Source organism: Emydura macquarii, unplaced genomic scaffold, assembly GCF_026122565.2.
Source record: "Emydura macquarii macquarii isolate MOO-44397 ecotype Brisbane River unplaced genomic scaffold, CSIRO-AGI_Emac_v2 contig_3530, whole genome shotgun sequence".
NCBI lineage: Eukaryota > Metazoa > Chordata > Testudines > Chelidae > Emydura > Emydura macquarii.
Window position 1 is genome coordinate 9,710,792 of NW_027133667.1, and position 23,992 is coordinate 9,734,783.

Consider the following 23,992-nt stretch of genomic DNA (forward strand, 5'->3'; position numbering starts at 1 on the left):
TAAAAAGCTATTTTTTAGTTCTTCAGATTTAAAATGTTAGTCCCCAATAGATAATTCAGCTTTTAACTGGTTGGTTGAATACTTTTTTCCCCCCAAGCTATATGGGTATGTCTACACTGCAGCTAGGAGTGAGCCTCACAGCCTGGGTAGACAAACTGATGCTAGCAGGCTCAAGCTAGCATGGTAAAAATAGTAGTGCAGACATTGCAGCTCTGGTGATGACTTGGGTTAGCTATCCAAGCTCAGATCCTGGGGGTCAGGTGGGCTTGAGAGCCTGGATCACCATCTGAGTCATAGTGGCCACACTGCCATTTTTAGTGTGATAGCTCGAGCCCCACTACGTTTGTCTGCCCTGGCTGGGAGGCTCGCTCTTAGCTGCAGTGCATGCTTACTCTGTGAGGGATAATAAGATGTCCAATATTTGTCTTCACCAGTACCTAAACATGTGCCTAAATGTGGTTGCCAGATTGCATCATGGGAGAGTAGCCTGACAGCCCACCATCACCAAGTCTTGATCTGAGCAGGGAGGTTAAAGATGAATAATTTTCATTCATTTGGAATAAAACAAATACAGGGCTGACACTTCATGCTCTAGATCATTTGCCACCTATCTTTTCCATTCCTATTAAAAGTTCATCTTTCCTTTGGCATGTATTCTTTGTCTTTCTCCAAATCCATTGGTCTAATGAGACTACATCTTCCCTAACCACACTGACGAAAATTGTTTCATTAATAGTATGCTCCCAACTTACCTTCCCCTGCATGTTCTTTGTGCTTGTAAGCTGTCACATGATGGCTATAAATAGCATCTCGTAATAGGAGCTTCTGTAACATGAAGATTTTGAGGTTTTTAGTTTTATTTATATTATTTGATCTTACACCTATAAATTCAAAGAGCTCAGTACAAGAAGGTGAAAAAAATGCTAAAAATTGCTACTGAGCTCTGGCTAAGTTATATATGGCAAGCTGTGGGAAGCAGTCAGCGTTCCAAGAGGCTAGAGTAATTTATTTACTCTTCCTGGAAGCATGTTCCACCATGAGGGATGTTAAAAGGACATTATCATCCTTTAAGAGAAGACACAGTAACATTCAGTTCTGTTCCGACAAGTTCATTCCATATTCCTGCAGGAGAGCTGGGCTAGAAATATAGACTTTGTTTATTATACACTATTCAAACCCTGTTCTGAAGACAGTTGTTGATTTCTTCATGTGCTTTTCTGTGGTACCCATCATTGTAGTACCTGAGTGCTTCACAAATATTATTGAATGTACAACACCCCGGTGATGTGAGGGGATAATAATAGCCCCAATTTACAGATGGGAATCTGGGCACAGAGATAAAGTCCAAATTTTCCAATAATTTTGGGTGCCCAATTTGAGATGACTAGACCTGAGTCATCAGAGAATTTAGCATTATATAGCCCTTTATATGTTCAGAGCACAGCTCCCAGTGACATCAGTTGTAGCTATAAATGCTCAGCACTCCTGCAGATGTTACCATAGGGTATCAAGTTTGGCACCTGGAAAATGACACTACATTAGTGACCACCTGTGGAAAGTCTGATTTAAGTGACTTGCTAGGATCACATAGGAACTCTGTGGCAGAGGCAAGGATAGAATCCAGTTTTCCAGGTCAGCATTCACCTAAGACCATCCTCTGTCTTCCTGTAATCCCTTACCTCATTCACTACACACCTTCCAACTTCTGCAACAAATGAAGCAGGTATCCTACAGACAACATCCTCCTTTATTATACAGCCCTGATTTATCACCTGAGCGGGTCCATCATGTGCTTTGAATGAGAAAGTGGTCCTGTTAAAAAAATAGTATGTGTTCATGTAATTGAAGACTGTGTCCTAATACATACATGCCTTAAGCTATTTGGACATACTAATGTCCTTAATTAAACAAAAAAACAACGGTGGGAGATAGAAAAATAGTTAATAAGGATAAAAGTACTTGTCACATCCCCTGTATGTCTGATAACTGTTGGCATATAGTGAAGGTTGTTGCCAGGCTTGTATTGTGCTGTGCCTGGCCGCTTGCTATTCTTTCTATCTTTCCTTCACATTGGAATAGTTGGCAGTTGTGCATTTAATATTGTCTCCTTGAGAAACTGTCAATTCTCCTGAACTCTTTTATCTCTTAGATTTTCTTCCCACGGAATCTTACCTATTGTTTCTCTGAGTTTGTTAGTCTGCTTTTTTAAGTCCATTGTTCTTATTTTGCTTATGATCAGCTGCTCTTTTATTGGCAGAGTAAGAGGCAAAATGCAATTTACGTGGACAACAAAAGAGGCTGGGTCATGTCTTCCACAGCCTCTGAATTACTGCTTCAATTTTCAAGTTATAGGGTTCCTTTGCTGAAAGTACGTGTGACCTGTTCTGTTACTACAATAGTTGAACCATCATGGCCAAGTTTAGGCAAATACTGTAAATCCCTAACTCATTCAAAGTCTTCACTGGAGCCCCGTGATCATTTTCAACAAAGATACAGTAGGATTGCTCTAGGCTGCCCTTCATGCAGCTTTCATAACTGTGGCTTGCATCAAGTGGTTTAAGGCACTAGGTTGTTGCATGGACTCTCTCTTCAAATCTTCCTTTAGAAAGTACTTATGTTTGCCTTAGAATTTCTGGCTGACTGCTTCTTCAGCATTCAGATGGTCCTTTACACACAATACCAGAGCCAGTTCATTAACAAGTCTTGCTTTTTGACTCAGGCCCTGGGCAGCAAAGTTCATGTCAAAAGCTCATTTAATCAGTTTGTCTTCAGGAGAGACTTTTTAATGGAGAGGGCTTGGACTCTGCAGAAAATAATCTATTTTTTATTTTAATCAGTGTTGCTCCTTTATTTATTTCTGTAGTCCGGAGTGCTCCCGCTAACTGTGATGACAAGGAATGCTTTTCTAACAGGTAAATTTAGTTACTTCAAGTTTAACAAAACTAATCCACACACCTACCTTAATGTAGGAATTCAGTCAGAATACCCATGTGAACCTCTGTGTGTTGGGATTATTTAACTACATTTTCTATAATAAGTTAGCTCTACTTGCTATATTTATTTCACAATACAGAAAGAACTCTGTATTGTACAAGCTCAATTTAGTGCTGACAAAGTATTTCAGATAAGTTATGTAATCACTGAACAAATCCGCTTTCAGAGTAGACTTGGTGCCCGGTACCAGGATGCAGCACTAGCCCAGAGCAGTTTACCAATTATACTACTTGTGTCCATGTAGTATCCCAAGTAGAATCTGGTGTAATTTTTGGCAAGGGCACTTACAGGTACACAAATGATTCTTCAATGTCATAGCAAAGGATTTCCCCTTCATGATAACCTTCCCTGAGGGAGAGCTAGAAGAGACCCCATCTCTGGAGGCCATCAGCACTGTTCCTTTCTCTGTGATGAGAGTCTCTGCAAAGCAGCACCAAGGGGGTTTGCTATCTACGCAGTTACCCAGCCGGCTCGGGGAGCAAAAACCACAGCCTAGGAATTGTATCCAGATTCCTTCAATGGTACTACAGAGCACTCACCAGCCCATAAATCAGTTAATTTGTGTATACTGCAAAGAGGTAATCTCTCTACTCTGAGCTCTGAAGGAAATATCAAAGCAGCCAAAGTTGTTTGCGACCTGTTCTAAGTGTCTTTCTGAAATGCCTTCAGAAGGAACGTTCTTCTCCTTCTGTGCATATGATGCACCAAAAAGGAAGATAGTTTGATTTTTTCTGAACAGTAAATTAAAGAGCTCTCTGTGCTAGTTGTATGATATTTGGGGGAAAAGCTTGGGACCAAAGAATCTGTCTTTTATTCCAAAGTCCAAACTCCAGATGTAATTATGGAGAAATGGGCTGAGGAAGCAAAGCTGGCCTGTTTTATTTTGATTGGACCAAAAGTTTAGACTTAAGTTTTTTGTGGTCAGGAGACAGAGATTAAACGGTCTGTAATTAGGTTCCATACTCCATGTGTCTTAATGCCCAGAAAAGCCAAACCCTTGCTGCGGGCAATGGCAGTTGCCAGAACCATCAAGAAAATTCACAGATGCAAGTGAAAAAGGAAATTATGCACACTTTCTTAAATAATACGTTCTATCTTTCTTGTCTCTGTAAAAAGGGGGGTGGAGAGAATCCCACAAAATATCTAGTAAACAAGTAGAATTTGAGGTTAAGAGGAAATAGTTTTACTGCTTGAAGCAGATGGCCTGGACCTTGTAGATATTGCTTCATGTTTGAGTTGGTATAGTGGTGTACCCAAGGTAATATGGGTTTCTATGTATGTGCATAATACACACTGTTACGAGTCACCAGAGGGCAGGTATATCTTTGATCAGCAATTCCTGCAGATGTAGCAGTTTGAAGTTTTAGATTTATGGGGTGATGCAGTCAGAGATTACTCCAGGAACTTCCAGTCACTTTTGTTGTTAGTGGTGGGTAAAATGAAGTGTTACTTAAATGGAGTTGACAATTGAGTGTGGGTTGGAAGCTGGAGTGTTTGTGGAATTCTACAAGGTGAGTGAGAGTGTTTCTGGGTTTTCCACAGTTTTTGGGTCCAGGTCACACAAGAGCCAGGACTGAATGAACACATATTCTGGACTGTGCTCTCTGAGTGTTTGTTCTTCACTTCACAGGCAAGTCAAAGACCAAAATAAGAAGGTAGCAAACCTGAAGCACAAAGAGCAAGTGGAGAAAAAGAAGAGTGCACAGATGCTAGAAGAGGCCAGACGGAGGGAGGACAATCTCAATGACAGCTCCCAACAGCTTCAGGTAGTATTAAAAATCTGAATTGCGGGGGGATATGGCTGATAGCCAGTCTTCTCTTCTTCGTATGGATGTGTACTTTCTCTCTCACCTCCCCCCCATGCACAGTGCTGCCTTGCTTTTCTACTTGTTGCATAATAAAGGAATTTCTTTGTGTTTAAAAGAACAGTTTTACTCCACAACACTGAGGATAGCTGCCTCTGGCTTGGTGTAATTTATTATGATTCTGCAGTTTCATTCATTTTTATCGTAAGTAAACAGATAGAGGTTCAATTAAGCTGCAACGTGGATCACTGAAAAGGATTTATTAAATGGGTATTAAGACTGGAATGTTGATTTCTGCATCATTACTGCTTCTAAGAACTTCTTTCTTTAGTTATTTGGGATATTTTCCCAAGGTTTGAACCTTATTTTGTTGGATTTTCTTCATTAAATGAAGAATGAGACACACAACAGCATCAATAAGATTTCTGTGGCAATGGAAATGTATTGTGAGTCATGTGGAGGATCACATGTTTTCTGTGATTACCAAGAGCTTCCACTTGGCACCCAATCCTACGCCACTCCTCATCAGTTCCAGATATACCCACTAGCCTGCTACATATTTTCCTCTACCCATTAAACTGTCAACACACTGCTGTATCACCACCTATAAAGTCACCAGCCTACCACAGAATGGTACAGGCAAAATAAAGTTGGCAATTTGAAAGCAAGAGAAATGTTTCTCCATTCACAGAACTTTGATAACATCAGAAGTTATGTCAAACAGTGCATAATCAAGTGTTGCAATGTCGCTGTTACAATTGCTGTTGTGAAATAAGGGTAGAGAATTGAAGAGAGTTCAAAAAACTTTCAAGTAAAATTGCTTTACTGTATCAAAATAATTGAAGAAGAAATGATTTTTTAAAAGCTGCAAGTGCTTGCTCATATTGATTCCAATTAGGTGTGTGTGCGCCTCATGCATGGTTGCCAGAAGGTTTTTCCCCCAGTGATACCCGTTGGGTCAGCTGTGGAGCCCCCTGGAATCACGCCCTCATAGCGCCCTATATAGGGGTCTGCCAACCCTCTACCCACTCAGTTCCTTCTTACCGCCTGTGACGGATGACTGGAATCTATTGCCTCTTAAGGGTCTTCGTCCAGTTTTTTTTCTTCAAACAGTTTCTGTAATTAGTTAGAATAAGTGTTAGTGATTAGGCTAAGTACTTAGAATTAGACTAGTGTTTTATATTAGGATAATACCTTTAGGAGTCTTTACCCTCTCCAGGAGCCAGGGCATGCCTTGGTCTCCTGGATTCAAACTCTGTGGGGCTTGTAAAAAGCCCATGCCCAAAAGCGACCTGCACTCTGTGTGCCTTAGCTGTCTAGGGGGGAGAAACCAAGGGGACTGCTGCAAGATTTGCAGAGACTTTCATCCCTGAACTATTAAAGGAGCCAGAAGTTAAAGTTTCTCTTCATGGAGGCAGCTCTCTGTCCCTCCCAAGCATCGGGACCCAGTGCATTGACATCAGTTAGAAGCCCACCAGTGTCTGTTTGGGATACAGTGCCAAGGAGGGACTCAAGTTCTCAAGACCCTCGGCACTGTAAGGGATCACTGGCACCAAAAGCCTTGTCATCTGCTCGGCACCGGTCTCACTCCCCTGTTCCAAAAAAGAAACAAACAAGGTCAGACAGGGGCCATTCGTCCACACCCAGACCGTTGGGGGTTAAGAGCAGTAGTGGAGTGCAACCCATGTCAGGCCACTTGGGTGCCTGTGCCATGGCACCGTTGACTATGGCCCTGGGAAGGGGTACGTCGAGTCCAGTGCCAACGAGCCCCCCAACCAAGGATGTGGAGGAGGAAGACTTGCAGCTTCCCTCCACTCTGGAGATCTTCGATGCAGCCAGGGAGCTCCTCGAAAGCACTGTGCTGCCACCTTCACCGCCACAAGCCCGTGGAAGGTCAATAGAGATGGAAGCTCCAGCCCTGAAGCAGAGGATCGTGCCTTCAAAAGGGAAGCCAGTGCTGATGGCCCACCTACCATCAACACGGCACTGCTCCTCGGCACTGAGCAGCACCACACTGCCTTGGTCCCGCAGGAGCGAACACTCCAATTCCGAAGTGGAGTCGTACACCTCGCGAAGAAGTTGGCACGGGGAAAGAGGGGGATAGCGAAGCCACCCCTTCAGCATGCAATAGGCCTTGCAATGGCAAGTCCCTACTCAGTGACCTTTTTGGATACTTCACCAAGCCCAGGGGCCACAGTTGGCTTTGTCACTGTCCCTGGCTTCAGGGATCAGATACCACCAAAGCCAACCCGGAGACCTGAAGCTGACGCCGGCACCGAGTATGAACTGGAGCCAGGACAACACACCGACTATGGCACTGATATGGGCACCGAGCCCAATGCTGAGTGCACTGACACGGCACCACGAGATCCCTAAGGCGTGGATGAGTGCAGGAAGTCATCCCAAAGACAATTCATCCTCATCTCTGGATAAGGCAATCGTGGGTGCATCCCCGGCACCGACAGCAGAGGATGGCAGAGCACATCAGGACCTCCTCTGTACGGTCACCCAAAGACTGGGGATTCAGGTGGAGGAAATCCCCAAAGGAGGTGTTGACCTAATGACGGATATTCTGTCCCCGTCAGAGCCAGCCAGGGTGACTTTGCCCCTAATCAAGACTGTCGACAAAAACATGAAGAAGATCTGGCAAACCCCTGCCTCTATTCCTACGACAGCCAAAAAAGTAGAGTATAAATACTTTATACCATCAAAGAGTTATAAGTACCTGTATACCCATCCCCCTTCTGGATCCCTGGTATATTTGTCATGGAAGGTAGCCTTCCTAGTGGCTATTACATCATCCAGAAAGGTTTCAGAGTTTAAAGCACTGACGTCAGAGCCCCCTATACCGTCTTTTACAAAGACGTTTGTCTACGGCTGCACCCAGCCTTCCTTCCAAAGGTGGTCTCTCAGTTCAATTCAAACCAGGACATTTCTCTCCCAGTCTTCTACCCAAAGCCGCATGCCAACACTTGGGAACAGAGGTTTCACTTGCTGGATGTGCAGAGGGCATTAGCTTTCTATATCATGAGAATTAAACCATTCAGGAAAATATCTCAGCTGTTCGTAGCAGTGGCGGATAGAATGAAGCACCTCCCCGTCTCCTCACAATGAATTTCACCACGGATTACATTGTGCATTAAGATTTGTTATGCCCTAGCAAAGGTGCCTGCTCCACCCCATCAGCCCACTCCAGAAGAGCTCAGGCAACATCGACAGCTTTCTTAGCTCAAGTCTCAATTCAGGACATTTGTAGGGCAGCAACATGGTCTTCCTTCCACACCTTCCTGGTGCACTATGCCATCATTTACCAAGCCAGAGACAACGTGGCAGTTGGTAGAGCTGTTCTGTAATCAGTGTCCTGTTGAACTCCGACCCCACCATCCATGAGATTGCTTGTGAGTCACCTAATTGAAATCAACATGAGCAAGCACTCGAAGAAGAAAAGACAGTTACTAACCTTCTGTAACCGTTATTCTTTGAGATGTATTGCTCATGTCCATTCCAAAACCCGCCCACCAAACCCCTCTGTCAGAGTCTACCGGCAAGAAGGAACTGAGTGGGCGGAGCATTGACAGAGTCCTACATGGGGTGCTATGAGGATGCAACTCCAGGGGGCTCCACAGCTGACCCTATGGGCATCACTGAGGGAAAAACCTTCCGACATCCGTGCACAAGGCGCGCACGCACCTAATGGGAATGGACATGAACAACACATCTCGAAGAACAACAGTTACAGAAGGTTAGTAACTGTCTTTTCCTTTTCGTTTCCCCATAGTGAGGATATAATGTGGAAGAAGTAGTCTGCCTTTTAAGTCATATTCTAAAGGTTATGAGTTCTAGCTCTCTATAGATCAGTCCTTTTCGTAAATATTTTGCTTGACTTTGCATGATTGGTCTAATCCTGACCAACAGTATTTCGCTATTCTCAGTTATTTGATGTCATTCTACTAATAAAGATGTAGGACATAATCCTAATAGTTCATTGGAAGGCAAATTCCCCAGTTAATTTAAATTACCAGTGTTTTGCTCTGTTCTGTGGGGATCTGTTGGGTTGATTTTAACCCTTTCAATACTTCAGAAAGTATCACGGAGCAATGGGTCTGTCTCTATGTGAAACATTCTCAGCTGTGCCATCTTGTGGTTTTTCCATCAATGCCAGTCCTATATAGAAAGTGCACTCAAAGAGTTAACTTCCAAGTGCAGGAATGATTTCATGACTAGACTTTTTTAAAGCTTGGGATATGGGAATTCCACAACTGCTAATGCATTCTGCGGGTATAATGCTACAGAAATCCACAAGGCCTTAGTTATGTGACAGTTTATGTTCAGACTACACACTCCAAAATCTCTTACAAATTTTCCTTGAAGAAGATATTTTGTTGTTTAATTAGGTTTTTGAACTATCTTTATGTAAATATTTTAATGCTGAAAATCTGTGTATTTGACATCTGAGTTAGTAATCTAGTGCATGATGGTATTTATCAAGTAGTGCCATCCCAGGTGGGTTATCGTTTCTGTAGTGCAATAGTTCCAGGTTTCAAAAGTGCACTTTTTTTCTCACTCATTTCTCACTATTTCCCTCCCACACAAATGGAGCATATGGGGGAAAGTAGATTGAAATTTGTCCTTTTATTGTAGCTCACAGCTCCTTATTTACAGGTTAAAGAGATTGGCTTATTCCTAGAAGTGATAAATTATATATGTTTTCTGTAAAGCTATAGTTTTGGACAGAAAATGGCATTCTGTTCACTGACGTGACACTTGATTTCTGTGCAGAATATTTTTCTCTGAAAATTCACGACAACTTGTAAACATGCTTGGTAATTGCCCCACACACAGATTCACATGCCTGTTACTCAAATTACTGTGGATTTGTGCAGTGGTGGGGGAAAAACTGTCAAGCAACAAGCTTTTACTCAGAAATCAAGCATCAAGTCAAGGAAAAGTGTAATTTCTGTCCAGTATTGTCTAAAGAGTATATAGATATCCTTTTATGGAGAACTGATTTGTCACTCATACTTTATATGATCAGATGTGGCCTTGTAGATGTGGATTGGGACTCAGGACACCTGGGTTCTGTTTCTTGCTCAGCCACTGGCCTGCTGGGTGATCGTAGGAAAGTCACGTCACCTCCTTATAGCCACACTTTCCCCAACTTTAAATGGTGATAATGACGTTTAACTCCATTGTTAAGTGCTTTGAGATCTACTGATGAAAAGCATTATATAAGAGTTAGGTGGTATTATGATTCCTTACTGTACTTATGGTTCATTTGCGCAGTAGAAGTGTCATAGAACAGTGTATATCTAAAAATATGTACAAATATGAACTGGCATATTTTTAGTATGAAAACTTGCAGATTTAAAATTTGAATCTGCAAATAAGTAACCAAGTTAAATTTATGAATTGGAAACTAGGAATAAGTAACCAGTTTCCTCTAATGGGGAAGGAAATTAAATGAATTGCATGGCCTTTTCTATTTTACTCTATTGGTGTTCTATGAAAGGTTGCCTTTTCAATATTGAGTTGGATTCTTGTAGTAGCACCAAGACAACTCAGTAAAGAACCAAACAAAACCTGAGACGGGGAATGCTAACGTATATAATTTTGCTAGCATACTGTCTAATCCTTGTGATGATCCATTTTGAGTCAGACGACTGCAGTAACTTCCTATACTGTGCATCTTGCCAGTGACTCTTGTAGCGTGTTCTATTCTGCTTAATTAGGCATAAATAAATTTCAGATAAAAATATGCATTAGCAGAAGCATATGAGAACCCTAGGTTGACATAGCAGGCTTTAAGATATGTACGGAATTCTGTACAGCATTTGATTTGCTTGATTCCGATCAGTGTCATTGTCACTTTGAAGACCATAACCTCTCCATACCCCAAAGTCTTAATTAAAAAAAAAAAAGGAACATATTGCAGTGAAGTTATAAAATTTGATTGCTTATTTGTCAAGGACAAAGGAGCCTTTTCCAGATTATGCGAGGTTCTTCTTGTTTGGTTTTGCTGTGGTTGTTTGGTTGGTTTGAGAGTTTGTTTGTTTGTTTGTTTTGGGTGTGGGGAGTGATGTGGCTTTTTCAGGGTTTCTTTGTAATAGTCCCCAGCAGTTAGCCATTCAGAATGTGTAAACTTCACATTCCCAATTTAATGCAGCACTTATAAGGGTCAATTGGATTAAGCAGAGGTAAGAAGCTTCATGAAAACCAGCCCCTTAGTTACCTGTATGCCAGCTTCCTGTCACCTGAATGCCAACATCTTGTTTGGATGGGCTAATTTTTATAGAGCCTGTCCCCGTGTTCACAGAAGGGAGAAGGGAATGCTTTCATTCAGTGATAAAAAAGGGTTTTAGATGTTAATGAAAATATCAGACTAAAGTAAAATATGAAGTGTTTAATGACAAGTGACAGATCCAATAAAACCCTTTCCTTTAGGAGGGTGACAGGTTGCAGCCTTTCTCTCTAGGACTTTAGCATTTTGGTTTCCTGGAAGTAGAATCTACCAAATACCACATTTCAGTTCCTTAGACATGGAGGCTTGTCTTTTCCTTACTCTCTAAGGAACATTGTATGCTAATTGATTAAAAAAATTAAATCTGGAGGGAAAGTATATATTTTATATGCAAACATTGTTGGCTTTGGGGTCAGGACACACAAGCACCAATTTCAGATCATTTTGGTTTTGGTGGCTTTGGCTGGAATTAATAATAAGACATTATGAAATGCTTAAAAATATGATCCCCGTGTTCCTAAACTGGCCATCTGCAATTCAGCCGAATAAACATGCTTCCAAGCACATATTCCACTCCTCCTGTCTCTGTCCCTAACAGGCCTGTGGTTTCTTTCTTCCTGAGTCCAGTAACAAAGTATTCGTTTATACAGTGAGCTCTGATGATGGAAATTTGGCATTTGGTGGAGTGCGGGCGGGGGGAGAGTGTATGGTGGGGGAGGAGAACCAGGGGAAAAATGGAAACCATAATGTCTCAATTTAATGAACTGGATAAATGGGTTTCTAAATTTGTCCCTCCCTTCTGGGCTCCCTTAAAAACCACAATTCTCCAGAGATCTGAGAAGTTAACGAGTGTCTGGTCTATAACTGGATGAAAAATAGACTGCTCGTCCTGAGTAGAAGAGGGCAACATAAAAACTTTTGCTTCAAGGAAGTGACAGATCACCCATTGAAAAGCATCTGGAATCATGAGAGATGCCATCTTATCTTGGTAAGGAGGCATTTGGTGACGTTTCATGAATAATGAGTGGATATTCAAGAGGTAGGATCTGTTGGAGTTTTCAGACAGAATCAGGAGGATGCTGTCATTGTTTGTTATCTAGGATCATATTTGTTGTCCCCAGTGATTGTTTCTGTGCACCTGTGTATTGAAGTAACATCTAGCGTAATGAGTCTGTTGCGCCTTCTATACATTTATGTTTCTATAGCTCCCGTATGATAACTTGAACATTATGGAGAGAATATATCCCTAAAGGGGGAGGAAACTGTCCAAGCAGTTGTGTAGTTGTGTAGTTTTTGTTTTAATAGCCCTTGTACAGCAAATGATTGGTCAGTAGCCACTGCACTGGGAGATCTTGGGAAAATTGATGGATAGTTCAATTTCTCCAATTTGTCATGGGTAAAAACCACTACTAATGTACTACCTTTCAGACTATCCACAGCACCGTGGGTATTCTGTAGGGTCCTGGCAGTAGTCACTGCCTACCTAAGGAAACACAGAGTGGTCATCTATCCAGGCTTGGATGACTGTCTCCTCAAGGTCTCATCCAAAACCAATGCTCTCTGAGTCGTTCACATAACAATGCAACTGTTCATGAAGCTAGGCCTCCTTGCGAATCTAGAAAAATCCACTTTAAGGCCAGTGCAACAACTGAATTCATTGGCACACAGTTGGATGCCATACAAGCCCAGAGGCTTCCTACCACCTCACAGATTATCAGCTATAGTAGATCTGGTATTGAACGCCCTGCTCTGCTCCCATATTTCTTCCAGAACTTGCCTCCAACTTCTAGGCCATATGACAGCAGCCACTTTCATGGTCAGACACGCAAGACTACACATGCCATGTCTTCAAGCATTGCTCCATGCAGTATATCTTCCCAACAAACACAGCCTCCACAAACTCTTATCCATGCCAATGAGAGTCAAGGACTCACTCCTTTGGTGGACACAGCCCAACAATTTCTGTGTTGCAGTCCCTTTCCTCCAACCACCACCGACCAGGATCCTAACAGCCGATACCTCTGTAATTGGTTGGGAAGTGCATCTCCACATTCACACAGTGCAATGCAGATACAACCTACCAAATACAACCTACACATCAATCTAGAACTACAAGCAGTCCACAGCACCTGCCGACATTTCCTCCCTCTCTTAGAACATCTTACCACATGACAGACAATCTCGCCTGCATGTATTACATCAACAGGTAGGGCAGAGCGAGGTCCCACTCTTCATCCTTGGAGGCCCTCAAATTGTGGAACTGGTGTATCCAACACAACATCACCATTTCAGTAGCGTATCTCACAGGACACCAGAATACGACCGTGGACACATTGAACAGGAAGTTTGCCCACTATCACGAGTGGGAACTGGACATACAAGCACTTCAGCCCATCTTCAATCAATGTGGATGCCCCATCATAGATCTTTTTGCCACAGAGTATAATGCCTGCTGCCTTTAATTCAGTTCCAGAGCAGGTCTGGGCCGTGGATCTCTGGAAGACACATACCTCATAACATGGGATGCACTACTTCTTTATGCCTTCCCTCCCTTTCTCTTCTTATTCCGAATACTTCACAATATACAGGTGGACCGAGCTAATATCATACTAATATCTCCAACATGGCCATGACAGAGCTGGTATGCCTACCTCCTCCACATGATGGTACGCCAACTGGTCTCTCTCCATCCAATGCCGCGGCTCCTTTCACAGGTCACCAGACACATCCTCCATCCCAATCCACAGATGCTCCATCTCAAAGCCTGGCTCCTCCCTGGTTCTGGGATTCGGAAATAACCTGTTCAGACACAGTCAGATATTTTCGAACAGCAGGCGTGACATGACCAGACACACTTACATGCACAAAGGTACTAGATTTCAATGCTGGTGGGTCTCTCACCAAGTCGATGCAGCACGCACTCCACTACCTTTTATCCTAGACTACATGTTACACCTTAAACAGCCAGGATTATTCACAAGCTCCAATCTTGTACACTTGGCGGCAGTTACTACTTTTCACTGCCCCCAGTGATTGTCATTCCGTTTTTACACATCTATTCACAAAATGGTTTTTGAAGGGTCTTCAAAATCTTTATCCCCATATACAAGACCTGACCCCTGCCTGCAATCTCGGCCTCATCCTACATTCTCTGACTAGACCCCTGTTTGAACCAGTGGCAACATGTTCCCATCTATCAATGAAAATGGCCTTCCTTGTGGTCATCACTTCAGCTCAACAAGTCAAAGAAATCATGGTCCCCTATGGCATATCCACTATACACGTTGTTTAACAAGGACAAAGTTACACTACGCCCACATCCAAGATGCTTCACAGTAACCAACAGGAGGCAGCTCTACATACCCTAGACGTGAGATGAGCATTAGCCTTTTACTAGGACAGAACTAAACCTTTTAAAAAATCATTGCAGTTGTTTTTCTTCAGCACCAACGGATCCAGAGGCACAGCCATATCTGAGAAACCCCTTTCAAAGTGGATCTCGTATTGTGTGCATTTATCCTACGAATTCCACAATAGAGTTCTAGCACAATCAGAGCACATTCCACATGGTCATTATCCACCTTGATAGCCTTTCTCAATAATGTCCCCATTGTTGAAATTTGCAAAGCGACTATGTGGGCATCAACAGACACCTTTGCCTGTCTCAACACTATTACGCATGATGCTGCAGCAGACACTTTCCTCAGACATGCTGTCCTATCATCGACCGTGAATGTCGCTCTGATGCCCCAGCCATCCAATTAGGGGCACTGCTTTCTAGTCATCTATAATGGAGCACCAATAGGGACATCACTCCAAGAAGAAGAAGAAGAAGAGAAGGTTTTTCACCCTGTGCAGTAACTGAGGTTCTTCGAGATGTGTGTCCCTACGGGTGCTCCCCTACCCGCCCTCCTCGCCTCTGCTTCAGAGCTAAAAACACATGCTCTGCAGTAGAGAAGGAACTGGGGGCCGTTGGACCGCACAGTGCTATATATATGTCCTGCTCACAGCGCAAAGAGGAGGGAGGTGTGCATGTGTGCCCGATGGGCACTGCTGATGAATATGTCCAATTCCAAGTGCAGGGGGCACTGCAGCACCTACAAGTGGAGCACCCATAGGGACATACGTCTTGAAGAACCTCAGTTACTGCACCTTCTCTTCTTTCCAGCAAGTTAGGTCTCGTTATAGATGAATGCTGGGAAGGAATCTGATTAGTTAGATGTTGATATCAAGGTGCAAGGAAATGCAGGATAGGAGTCAAGGAATATTTAGGGTACAAAACTGAAACCCAAGATAGAAGTACTACTAGATACACACTTATCAATCAGATAGAGAACTAGAGTGTTCCCATGCATAGATAAGAAAACAGCAGAGAAGAAAAGTGAAAGTTCATTAGGAACTTTTTGGATTAGTGAACTCTTGCCCTGCAGGGAGAGACTTAGTCTAAACTGTAAGGATACCGGATTGCTGCCAATGAATACAGAGATTTGGGGGATAATTTAAAACTAGGATTTGAAGGAAAGCCAGCAGGTGGAGAGGGCAGTTCAGGCTGGACAGAAATACTATAGTTGGCAGTAGATGTGATGAGAAACAAAATAATTCAACTTGTTCCCACTGCAAAGGCAGTTGAGGATCAAGTGGTTCAAATTTCAGCTGAATGAGCCTATTAACAATAACTGTACTGTAATCAGGAAGACATTTCTGTATTTAATACAAAATATGAAAGCTTAAATACAGTGCTGGAATGTTTGACTTGTCAAGACCAGTATAATTGGTATCTTCAAGATGTTAACTAATTTTAAAAAATAAATGAACTAGGGAGAGGGGGAAGAGTTACATTTATATGCAAGGGAGACAATCATTTCATGGGTATAATCTGTTTATTCATAAATCACAAATAACAAAAGTATAAATAGTAAAAAGTATATTCATAGACTCTGCAATCAGAATTATAAGGTGTATAATGTGTCAAAAGAGATGAAAGTTTTAAAATACACTGGAACAGTAAAATTGGGGGAATTTTTAACTACTGTAATAAGTAGTCGAATGGCATGTTGAGGCATGGATTGTTAAAGCAAATTATTGATGTAATAAACAACAGTTTGTTTTGGAACATAGTAGAGCAAGTTGGTGAGACACTTAGTTTATATAATATATATGTCAGTTTTGGTGGTGAGTGTTGGAGTTCCACTGGGTAACAGTGACCATTGCACAATTATTAGATTTCATATTCAATAAAGGAGGAGACTGCACTTTGGAAACTCACGTGCCGTAAATCTCCAGGACTAGATAGTTTTCATCTCAAAGTTCAAAAAGAAAAGTGCAGATTAGTGGCAATACTGATGAAGGTTTGGACCAATGGTTATGGAATCCCTTCCATTCTGTTTTTGACTCCCTTTTAACATTTTGAAAATCTCCTTCAACATGAAAACAAACATGTTAGTTTCAATACAAGGAGAACTGTTAAAATGCTTAAAACTAACAGCTCTAGCCATTTTTTTGAATGATTTGACTTGGAAAATATAACTTTTTTTAAAAAAAAATAGCTTTTTGAGGATACCATAATGCAAATGGCTGCTTTCAAGTATTAAAACCTGTTGTGTACTTACTGTTCCCTGGGATCTAGTACAAAGGCTAGTTTGAAGAAATGTTGTTCAGAAATAAAATGTAAGATTTCTTTGCAAACCAACTATGCTTCATCAGCTCTGAAAATAAATTGGTAGGGTTTCAGAATCACCAGTTAACTGGTTATGCATCAGAAAACTGGATATAAGTCTGCAGTGGAGAAAGGACACAGCATCAGTTGTTGTATGAATGTAATTTCCACAGCAGGTTTAGTCTTCATCAACAGCTGCAGTGTACTGGAAAGAATGTAATGTTCTTCAGATGCTACAATCTACTCTAGTTCAGTAGATTGTAAATCCTAGTACAGAATACCCAATTACAACAGACACAGATGAGTGTTTTACGTTCACAGGTGCATGGAGAAAAATTAGCTCCTGCTCTTGCCATTCTCAAGTTCTCTGCCTACAGGAGAGGAAGATCACTAACTCCTTTGCCAATGGCCTATGGAAAGGCAGTAGATGATGTGTCCTATTGGCTGTCTTTCTTGTAGTTTATTGTAAGGGATTGTTCCTCTGTTGGGGATAGAGTGTGTATTGGAGATGGTTTCGGTGTATTATTTCACATAGCATCTCGGGCATTGCTGTCCAAGCTTTTCAGCCTGTGGACTGACCATCTTATTTCAGGAGAATCCATCAGTACATAGGGTCTCATTCTCTGCCCTGTTCTGCTTCTTTTTCACTGCTCAGGTGATGCAAAGGAAGTATTGTAAATGTGTAGCACAAAGAGATGGCTGGGGAAAGAAGTTATTCATTGGCCTAGTTGAGATCTAGTTCACAGTACAAAAATTAGTATAAAGTGAAATATCAGGTTAAATTTTCATTTTTGAACTATGCCATAGGTCTTTGGCTCCAGGAAACTTAATATCGGTCATTGGGAATGATGGGTTCATAAGCTTCTATTTAAAAACAAAAAGTCTTTGCCATTTTCCCTGCAGAAAGAGCACAGATGTAACTTGGTCTCAAGGAAGATCATGAGGGGTGCCAACATGTCACCTTAGGCAAATCCAGGATGGGAGGCACATCCGTCCACAGGAAAGGAGGGAATGTCTCTAAGCCCCTTGTTTTCTTCCAGTCCACCTTCCTTACCCACCACTTCCCACCAAAGTCTTCTTTAAGGTAGCCTGACTTATATTTTTCAGGGCATCTCAATAGAAGCAGAATTAAGGTACTTTGGGTGCTTTGCTTAAGAAATGCAACCTTAACTCTGCCGTTTCCTGGTTTGCTAACATTTGAGAGTTTTTAAAAAAACTAACTTTCTTGTAATGCATAAGTCAGTGAAATACGACAGCTGACTTATCTCTGGATTTAACAAGGCTTTTTGTCTGATAAATATATAAAAGGTCTGAGTATTTTCATTGCTGTTAATGTTTATAGCATTGCATGTCAAGACAGTGAGGGTAAGCAAAAATTTTACACTTTTGAGTGAAGAATGCTTTACGAGGATCATAAAATAATTTCTTTCTCTCTCTCATACATGCATGAATGGATTGGGTGTAGTATTAAAGAGTGCAGGTGTAGATTTTGCCTTCCTTTGAAGTATAATAGGTATTACCTAATACCAGACTGGACAGACCTGTTGTCTACTCTGATATGGCAGCTATATCAAAGTAGGATCTGTCATTTCTAGATGACTGGTGTTTATAGCATTAACTAGGTTGTTATAGGATTACCTTCTGTTTTATTAGATTAGATGATAATGCTCTAGAGAAAGGGCCTGTTACTGTAACATTTACAAAGACTAAGCTTGAGAACAGATTTGACATTACAACGGATAAGTGGATCCCTGACAGACTCTTATGCATATGCTGTATTTGCTTTTACTCTGTAATTTGGTTTAGAACAGGTTTGAATACTATATATTTAGGATGTACTAGGAAGACCAATTCATCTTGTCCACCTTGTGGAATATCCTTAAAAAGCATAATCCTGAGGTATTTCATTCTGCCTTTCTGAATTGTGTAAAAATATTGTGCAATACTCTTTCCAGAGTAATTTTCTGTGGGGGAAACTCTGTTTATTCCAGAAATAGGCAGCACCTCAAGTATCCCAGTGCTTGGTAACTTACATTGAGATTTTTATTGGGAGAAAGGCATTAAGAACATCAACACCTTTTGACAGAAGAAAGAGGGCTCCCTGTATCTTAGTATTGCTCTGTGATCAGTCAGAACTATTATTCTGTAGACACTCCCTTCATTCTTAAAACTTCACTGTAAAAATGTTAGTTGTTTGGGGAAGATGACAGTTACGTGCACCCAGTTGTCTAGTTCCAAGGAAACGCATTGGTGTGCCCATAACAGGCAAGAGATTAAACACTGTGAAGATGCTACTGCTGACTGTGTGCCAACCACCTCAACTCCTTGCAAGTGTGTGGTTACTTTTAAGATTAGTATCTTAGTTCAAAACCCTTTGCTGAAAACTGTCAGAGAGATTAATGTGACTGTTGACAACATACTGTGACTCAATGAGAGAATTCTCCCAAGAATAGAGAAAACACCAAGGACTAGATTTAAGCAAAACAATAAAAATACATTCAAGGGAAAAACCAACTCTTTGCATTTTGGTGTTTTGTTTCATGCTCAGAAAATGATAATAAATTTGCATTTTACCCTCTTCTGTTTTTTTTTTTTTTTTTTTTTTTAAACAAACCTTTTTTCATTTGCTTTTTTGAAACCTCTCCCTGACTTGTCCTTTCTGGAGAATGAAAATGTCCACTCTGCTGTAGTGAATTCTTTACTTTCGTTGCTGAAGAAAGCTGTTTGCCCTGCTTTTCACTGGTTATGGTTGATGGGGACACGAGGGAGGGTTCATTGTGCAGCTCTCATGAAGGTTTGAATTTGTTCTTTTTAAATCTTTTTATTAAATAAATTGAAATAAATTATTTTGAGCTCCATTTTCTATGGTGATGTGTGGTTACATATTTATATTAGGGAGTTTTTACTGTTATGTTTTGAAATATGCCAGATTGCAAATGATGAATGTGGTATGTTTTTCTGTAAAGCTTAGGAAAAATTATTTGAATAGGTGATCTGTGTTAGTGATTGATCTAAAGTTAGTATTATTTTTATGTAGAAATTAATTATGTGGAAATATAATTGAAATCTGTATGTGTCTGTGATTGATATTTTTTGGAGATAAAGTTACTAGTTGGTGGTTCCGGATAAGGAGATAAGTGGATGGACTATAAGCTTGAGAAGGGGCACTGATGAGTGTTGAGTAACTGAACTCCTTATTTAACTTTATGTTGGTAAGCTATGTAGTCTAGCACCCTGTATTCAGAATTATCAAATCTTTTTGTGCAATTAGGTATCTGTGGTAATAGCTCACATGGATTGTTATCCAGTCTACCTCCCCCTACAAATACCATTCGTATTTTCCAATATCCCTAACATGCACAGCCATGCTGCCATCCTTCTATTATGACCTTTCTGTAGAATCCATTCCCCACCATGACAACCTTCTGTACATAACCTGAATTTTCTGAGTGTCTCTTCCATCTGCATAGTAGTCTCTTCTGGGTTGGTGAATGTGTTGAGAATCGAAACTGTTGGTGCATGGACACAAGCTCTGTTAGGGAGCTTAGGGGAACAGGGTTGTGTAGGCTCACTGCTGTAGGAGGACATGATAGGTGATAGCACTCTCTTCCACTTTTGCCCATCCCAGCTCAAGCCCTACATCTGCTCTGGCTCAAATTTCTTCTGAGTCCTGAGGTGGTAATATCTCATTGGAATGTGGGAGTCAGAATGGGGACTTGGGTGATTATCATCATCTGTCATCGAAGCCTCTTCTATAGAAGTTTGTCAGATTTACCATACTTCCCAAAACTGGCCTCAGAAAACAGGTGAGTAGTACAGCTAGTAAGTTTTAGTTGTGCTTAAAAAAACAGTTGTTAACGAGAGTTGGGCACAGGTCAAGGAGATCAGGGAGTCCTCACGTCACCGCGTGACGTCTTACCTGATCGTCCCTCCAGACTGGCTCTGCCAATTAATGAGGCAATACTAGAACCTATAAAGGCTCTATGGCAGACTCCATTTTCATTGCCTGCCACCTCAAAAAGGGCAAAAAGAAAATTCTATGTATCCTCCCAGATTTTGAGTACCTTTATTCTCACCCACACTCGGCTCATTTGTCATGAGAGCAGCTAATATGAGAGAGCAGCACAGGTACCAGTCTGCCACCCGAAATCAAAAGATGCTGTGAGGCTGGACTTATTTCTCAGGAAAATTTATTTGACGGGGGTTTGCAGCTGTGTATTGCTAACCAACAGGATCTGCTGAGATGGTATGATATTCATTTATGAGGCTCCATGGAGAGGTTCAAAGATCTGCTTTTGGAGAATATGAGGCAGGGAGTTCTCTTCCCTGGTCAATGAAGGCAGACTAGTCGTGAGAACATCACTCAAATGGGGCTTGACGCAGCAGACTCAGCAGATAGAACCATGGCTTCCATGGTTGCCATGTTCAAATCATACTGGCTGTAGCCTTCTGGTCTTCCCTATGAAGTGCAGAATACTATCCAGGACTTGCTGTTTGAGGTTCCTTCTCTATTTTCAGACCAGGCAGACAGCCCACTCCCTGGATTTAAGGACTCTGGAGCAACCTTGAAGTCCTTAGGCTTCTACACATCTGCCCTAGTCAGAAAGCATTAATGGTCCCAGCAGACGCACCAGTATTCTGCTCCACATCCTTAACTGGACCGGTCTCTTCTCTTCTCTTCCCCCCCCCCCCCCCCCCCGCCGCCGCCACCGCCAAAAAAAGCCTATATGCATAGGCTTCTCCATCCTGCTGCTTTGCAAAGGGCACACAGCTGGAGGCAACACCCAAAAAATACAAAGTAGTCATTTTCTTGAGCTGGTCTCCATCTCTCCAGACCCAGACTTCCTCACCTTTGCAAACGACCTGTCCCACTTGCACAGTGTTTGGTCCCAAATTACTTTGGACCACTGGGTTTTGAGCACTGTGGAGGTGGGATATACTCTCCAGGTCACTTCTATCCCTGCTTCTCACTCTCCCTCCCTATCCTTATTCACGGACCACTCTCACAAGGAGCTCATCCAAGAGGTGCAACCTTTCCTTTGGTTGGGAGCCATGGAACAGGCTTCTCTTAGTTTAAAAGAGAAGGAGTTTTATTCCCACCATTTCCTAATCCCAAAGGCAAAGGGGGAAGCGGAATACAAATATTAGGCCTGTGTCAACTCAATAGGTTCTTGAAAAAGATAAAGTTCCAAATGGTCACCCTAGCTTGTTGTTCCCTCTCTGGAGACTGATATGGTGCCCTCAACTTAAAGGATGCCTGCTTCCATATGGCATTCAGTCAAGCTCACAGGAAGTATCTTCGATTTTGGGTAAATGAAAATCATTACCAGTTCACTATACTACCTTTCAGCCTGTCATCAGCTCCCAGGGTCTTTGCTTAAGTTATGACAGTATTAGTTGCATTCCTCCAAAGATTGGGAGTTGAGGTTTACCTCTGTCTGGACAACTGACTTCTCTAGGGCCAAACTGCAAATACACAGCAGTGTTGTCCTGATTTAGTGAACATTTAGTTCCTTGGAACTATTAATCAATGCAGAAAAGTCTCTCTTCTCCCTGGGTCCAGAGGATAGGGTTTATAGGTGCTGTACTGGACTCCTTTCAAACCAGGGCCTTTCTTCTGACTCCAGGTTCCAGGCAATTTGATCAATTGTTATATGTTTGAACTCTCACTCAACACAAAACTGTTTGAGACTTTTAGCACATGTGATCTTTTGCACCTATGTGGATCAGTACACTGGACTGCCTCTCAGAACTCCAAATGGCTGGTTGGCATCAGTCTACTCCCCAAGCCACCATCAGCTAGACTTGGTGGTGAGAGTGCCCTCTCATATCCTCACTTCCCTAGATTGGTGGACAAATCTAGCCAGTGTATATATAAGTATTCCATTTGCCCACCCACAACAAATGCTCACGCTAATGACAAATGCATCTGCTCTAGGATGAGGGGTCTACGTGGGTTCTCTACAGACTCAGGGTCTATAGCTTCAGAAGACTTGATATGTAAAACTAACGTCAGAGAACAGAAAGTTCTCAGACTGGTGGGCTGAGGAGTTCTATCGCAGATCAGGGGAAGCAGCCTATTAGTTCTCAGAGACAACATGGTGGCAATGTTCTACCTCAATAAGCAAAGGGGAGCCTGTTCTTCTCCACTCTGTCAAGAGATGACTCTACTCTGGGAGTGCTGTATTGCCAACTCAATAGAACTAGAAGCTTCTTACCTACCGGGGGTACAAAATGACCTAGCATATCACCCGAACAAATTGTTTGAGTCACCACAAGTGGTCTCTTCATCCAGATGGGGCCCAGATACATCTTCCAGCAGTGGGGGTTTTCCCAAGGAGACCTCTTTGCAACAAAATCCCACAGAAAGTGTTGGTGGTTCTGTTCCCTATGGGATCACATCCTGGGTTCCATGACAGATGTGTTTTTACTCCCATGTTTAGGCAGGCTCCTCTATCCTTTTCCACCAATCCTGCTCATTCACAGGATTTTACTAAAGATAAGATGCTAGCAGGCCAGAGTCATAATTTTAACCCCAGCATGAGCCTGTCAGCACTGGTTCTCCACTCTCCTAATGCTGTCAGTGAAACCTCCGGTTTCATGTCCGCTAGTAACTTGGACTTAATCTCCCAAGATCATGGTCCCTTCACTTAGCTGCATGGATGCTCCATGGCTGGATACTAGAGGTCTTTCTTGAAAGAGTTTCAAGAGGTCCTCCTAAATAGTAGAAAGCCTTCTACAAGAGTGAATTACCTCTCTAAATGGAGATATTTTTCCATCTGGTCTCACTAGAACCAGGCATCTCTGTCCTGTTTTCAGTTCAGTTCAACTTATCCTGACTGTGTATTGTACCTGAAACACCAAGGGTTGGTGGTAAGTTCAATCAAAGTACATCGATAGCTATTGCAGCATTCCTCCCTAAAGTGGACAATCACTCCATTTTCTCCAGTGACATATCCTTAAGGTTTTTAAAAGGCTTTTAGTCAAATTATAGCATCAAGTGCAAGACTCTGTTCCCCAGGGGATCTAAACTTAGTATTGTCAAGACTTATGGGTTTCCTGTTTGAACTATTGGCTTACTTGCTCTCTGCTGCATATATCAATGAAGGTGACATTTTTGGTGGCCGTTAACTCAGCCAGAAGAATAAGGGAGCTGCATTCCTCAATGTTGGGGCCTCCACATATGATTTTTTTTAAGGACAAGGCTTACCTGCATCCTCATCCAAAGTTCATCCCAAAGGTGGTGTCATCTTTCCACATCATTTAGCCAGTTTATTTGTTCACGTTGTACTGAAGCCT

The 23,992-nt window shown here is 42.0% G+C and overlaps 1 protein-coding gene across 13 annotated transcripts in view; it reads left to right on the plus strand.

Annotated features, from left to right (window-relative positions):
• Nucleotides 1–23,992, plus strand: part of ERC1 (ELKS/RAB6-interacting/CAST family member 1) — a 530,012-nt gene that overhangs the window by 284,956 nt on the left and 221,064 nt on the right. For all 13 annotated transcript variants that reach the window (XM_067536284.1, XM_067536288.1, XM_067536285.1 and 10 more), the window contains one exon: nt 4,625–4,760. In XM_067536284.1, coding sequence (XP_067392385.1) covers nt 4,625–4,760 — 136 coding nt within the window. The remainder of the gene's footprint in view (nt 1–4,624; nt 4,761–23,992) is intronic.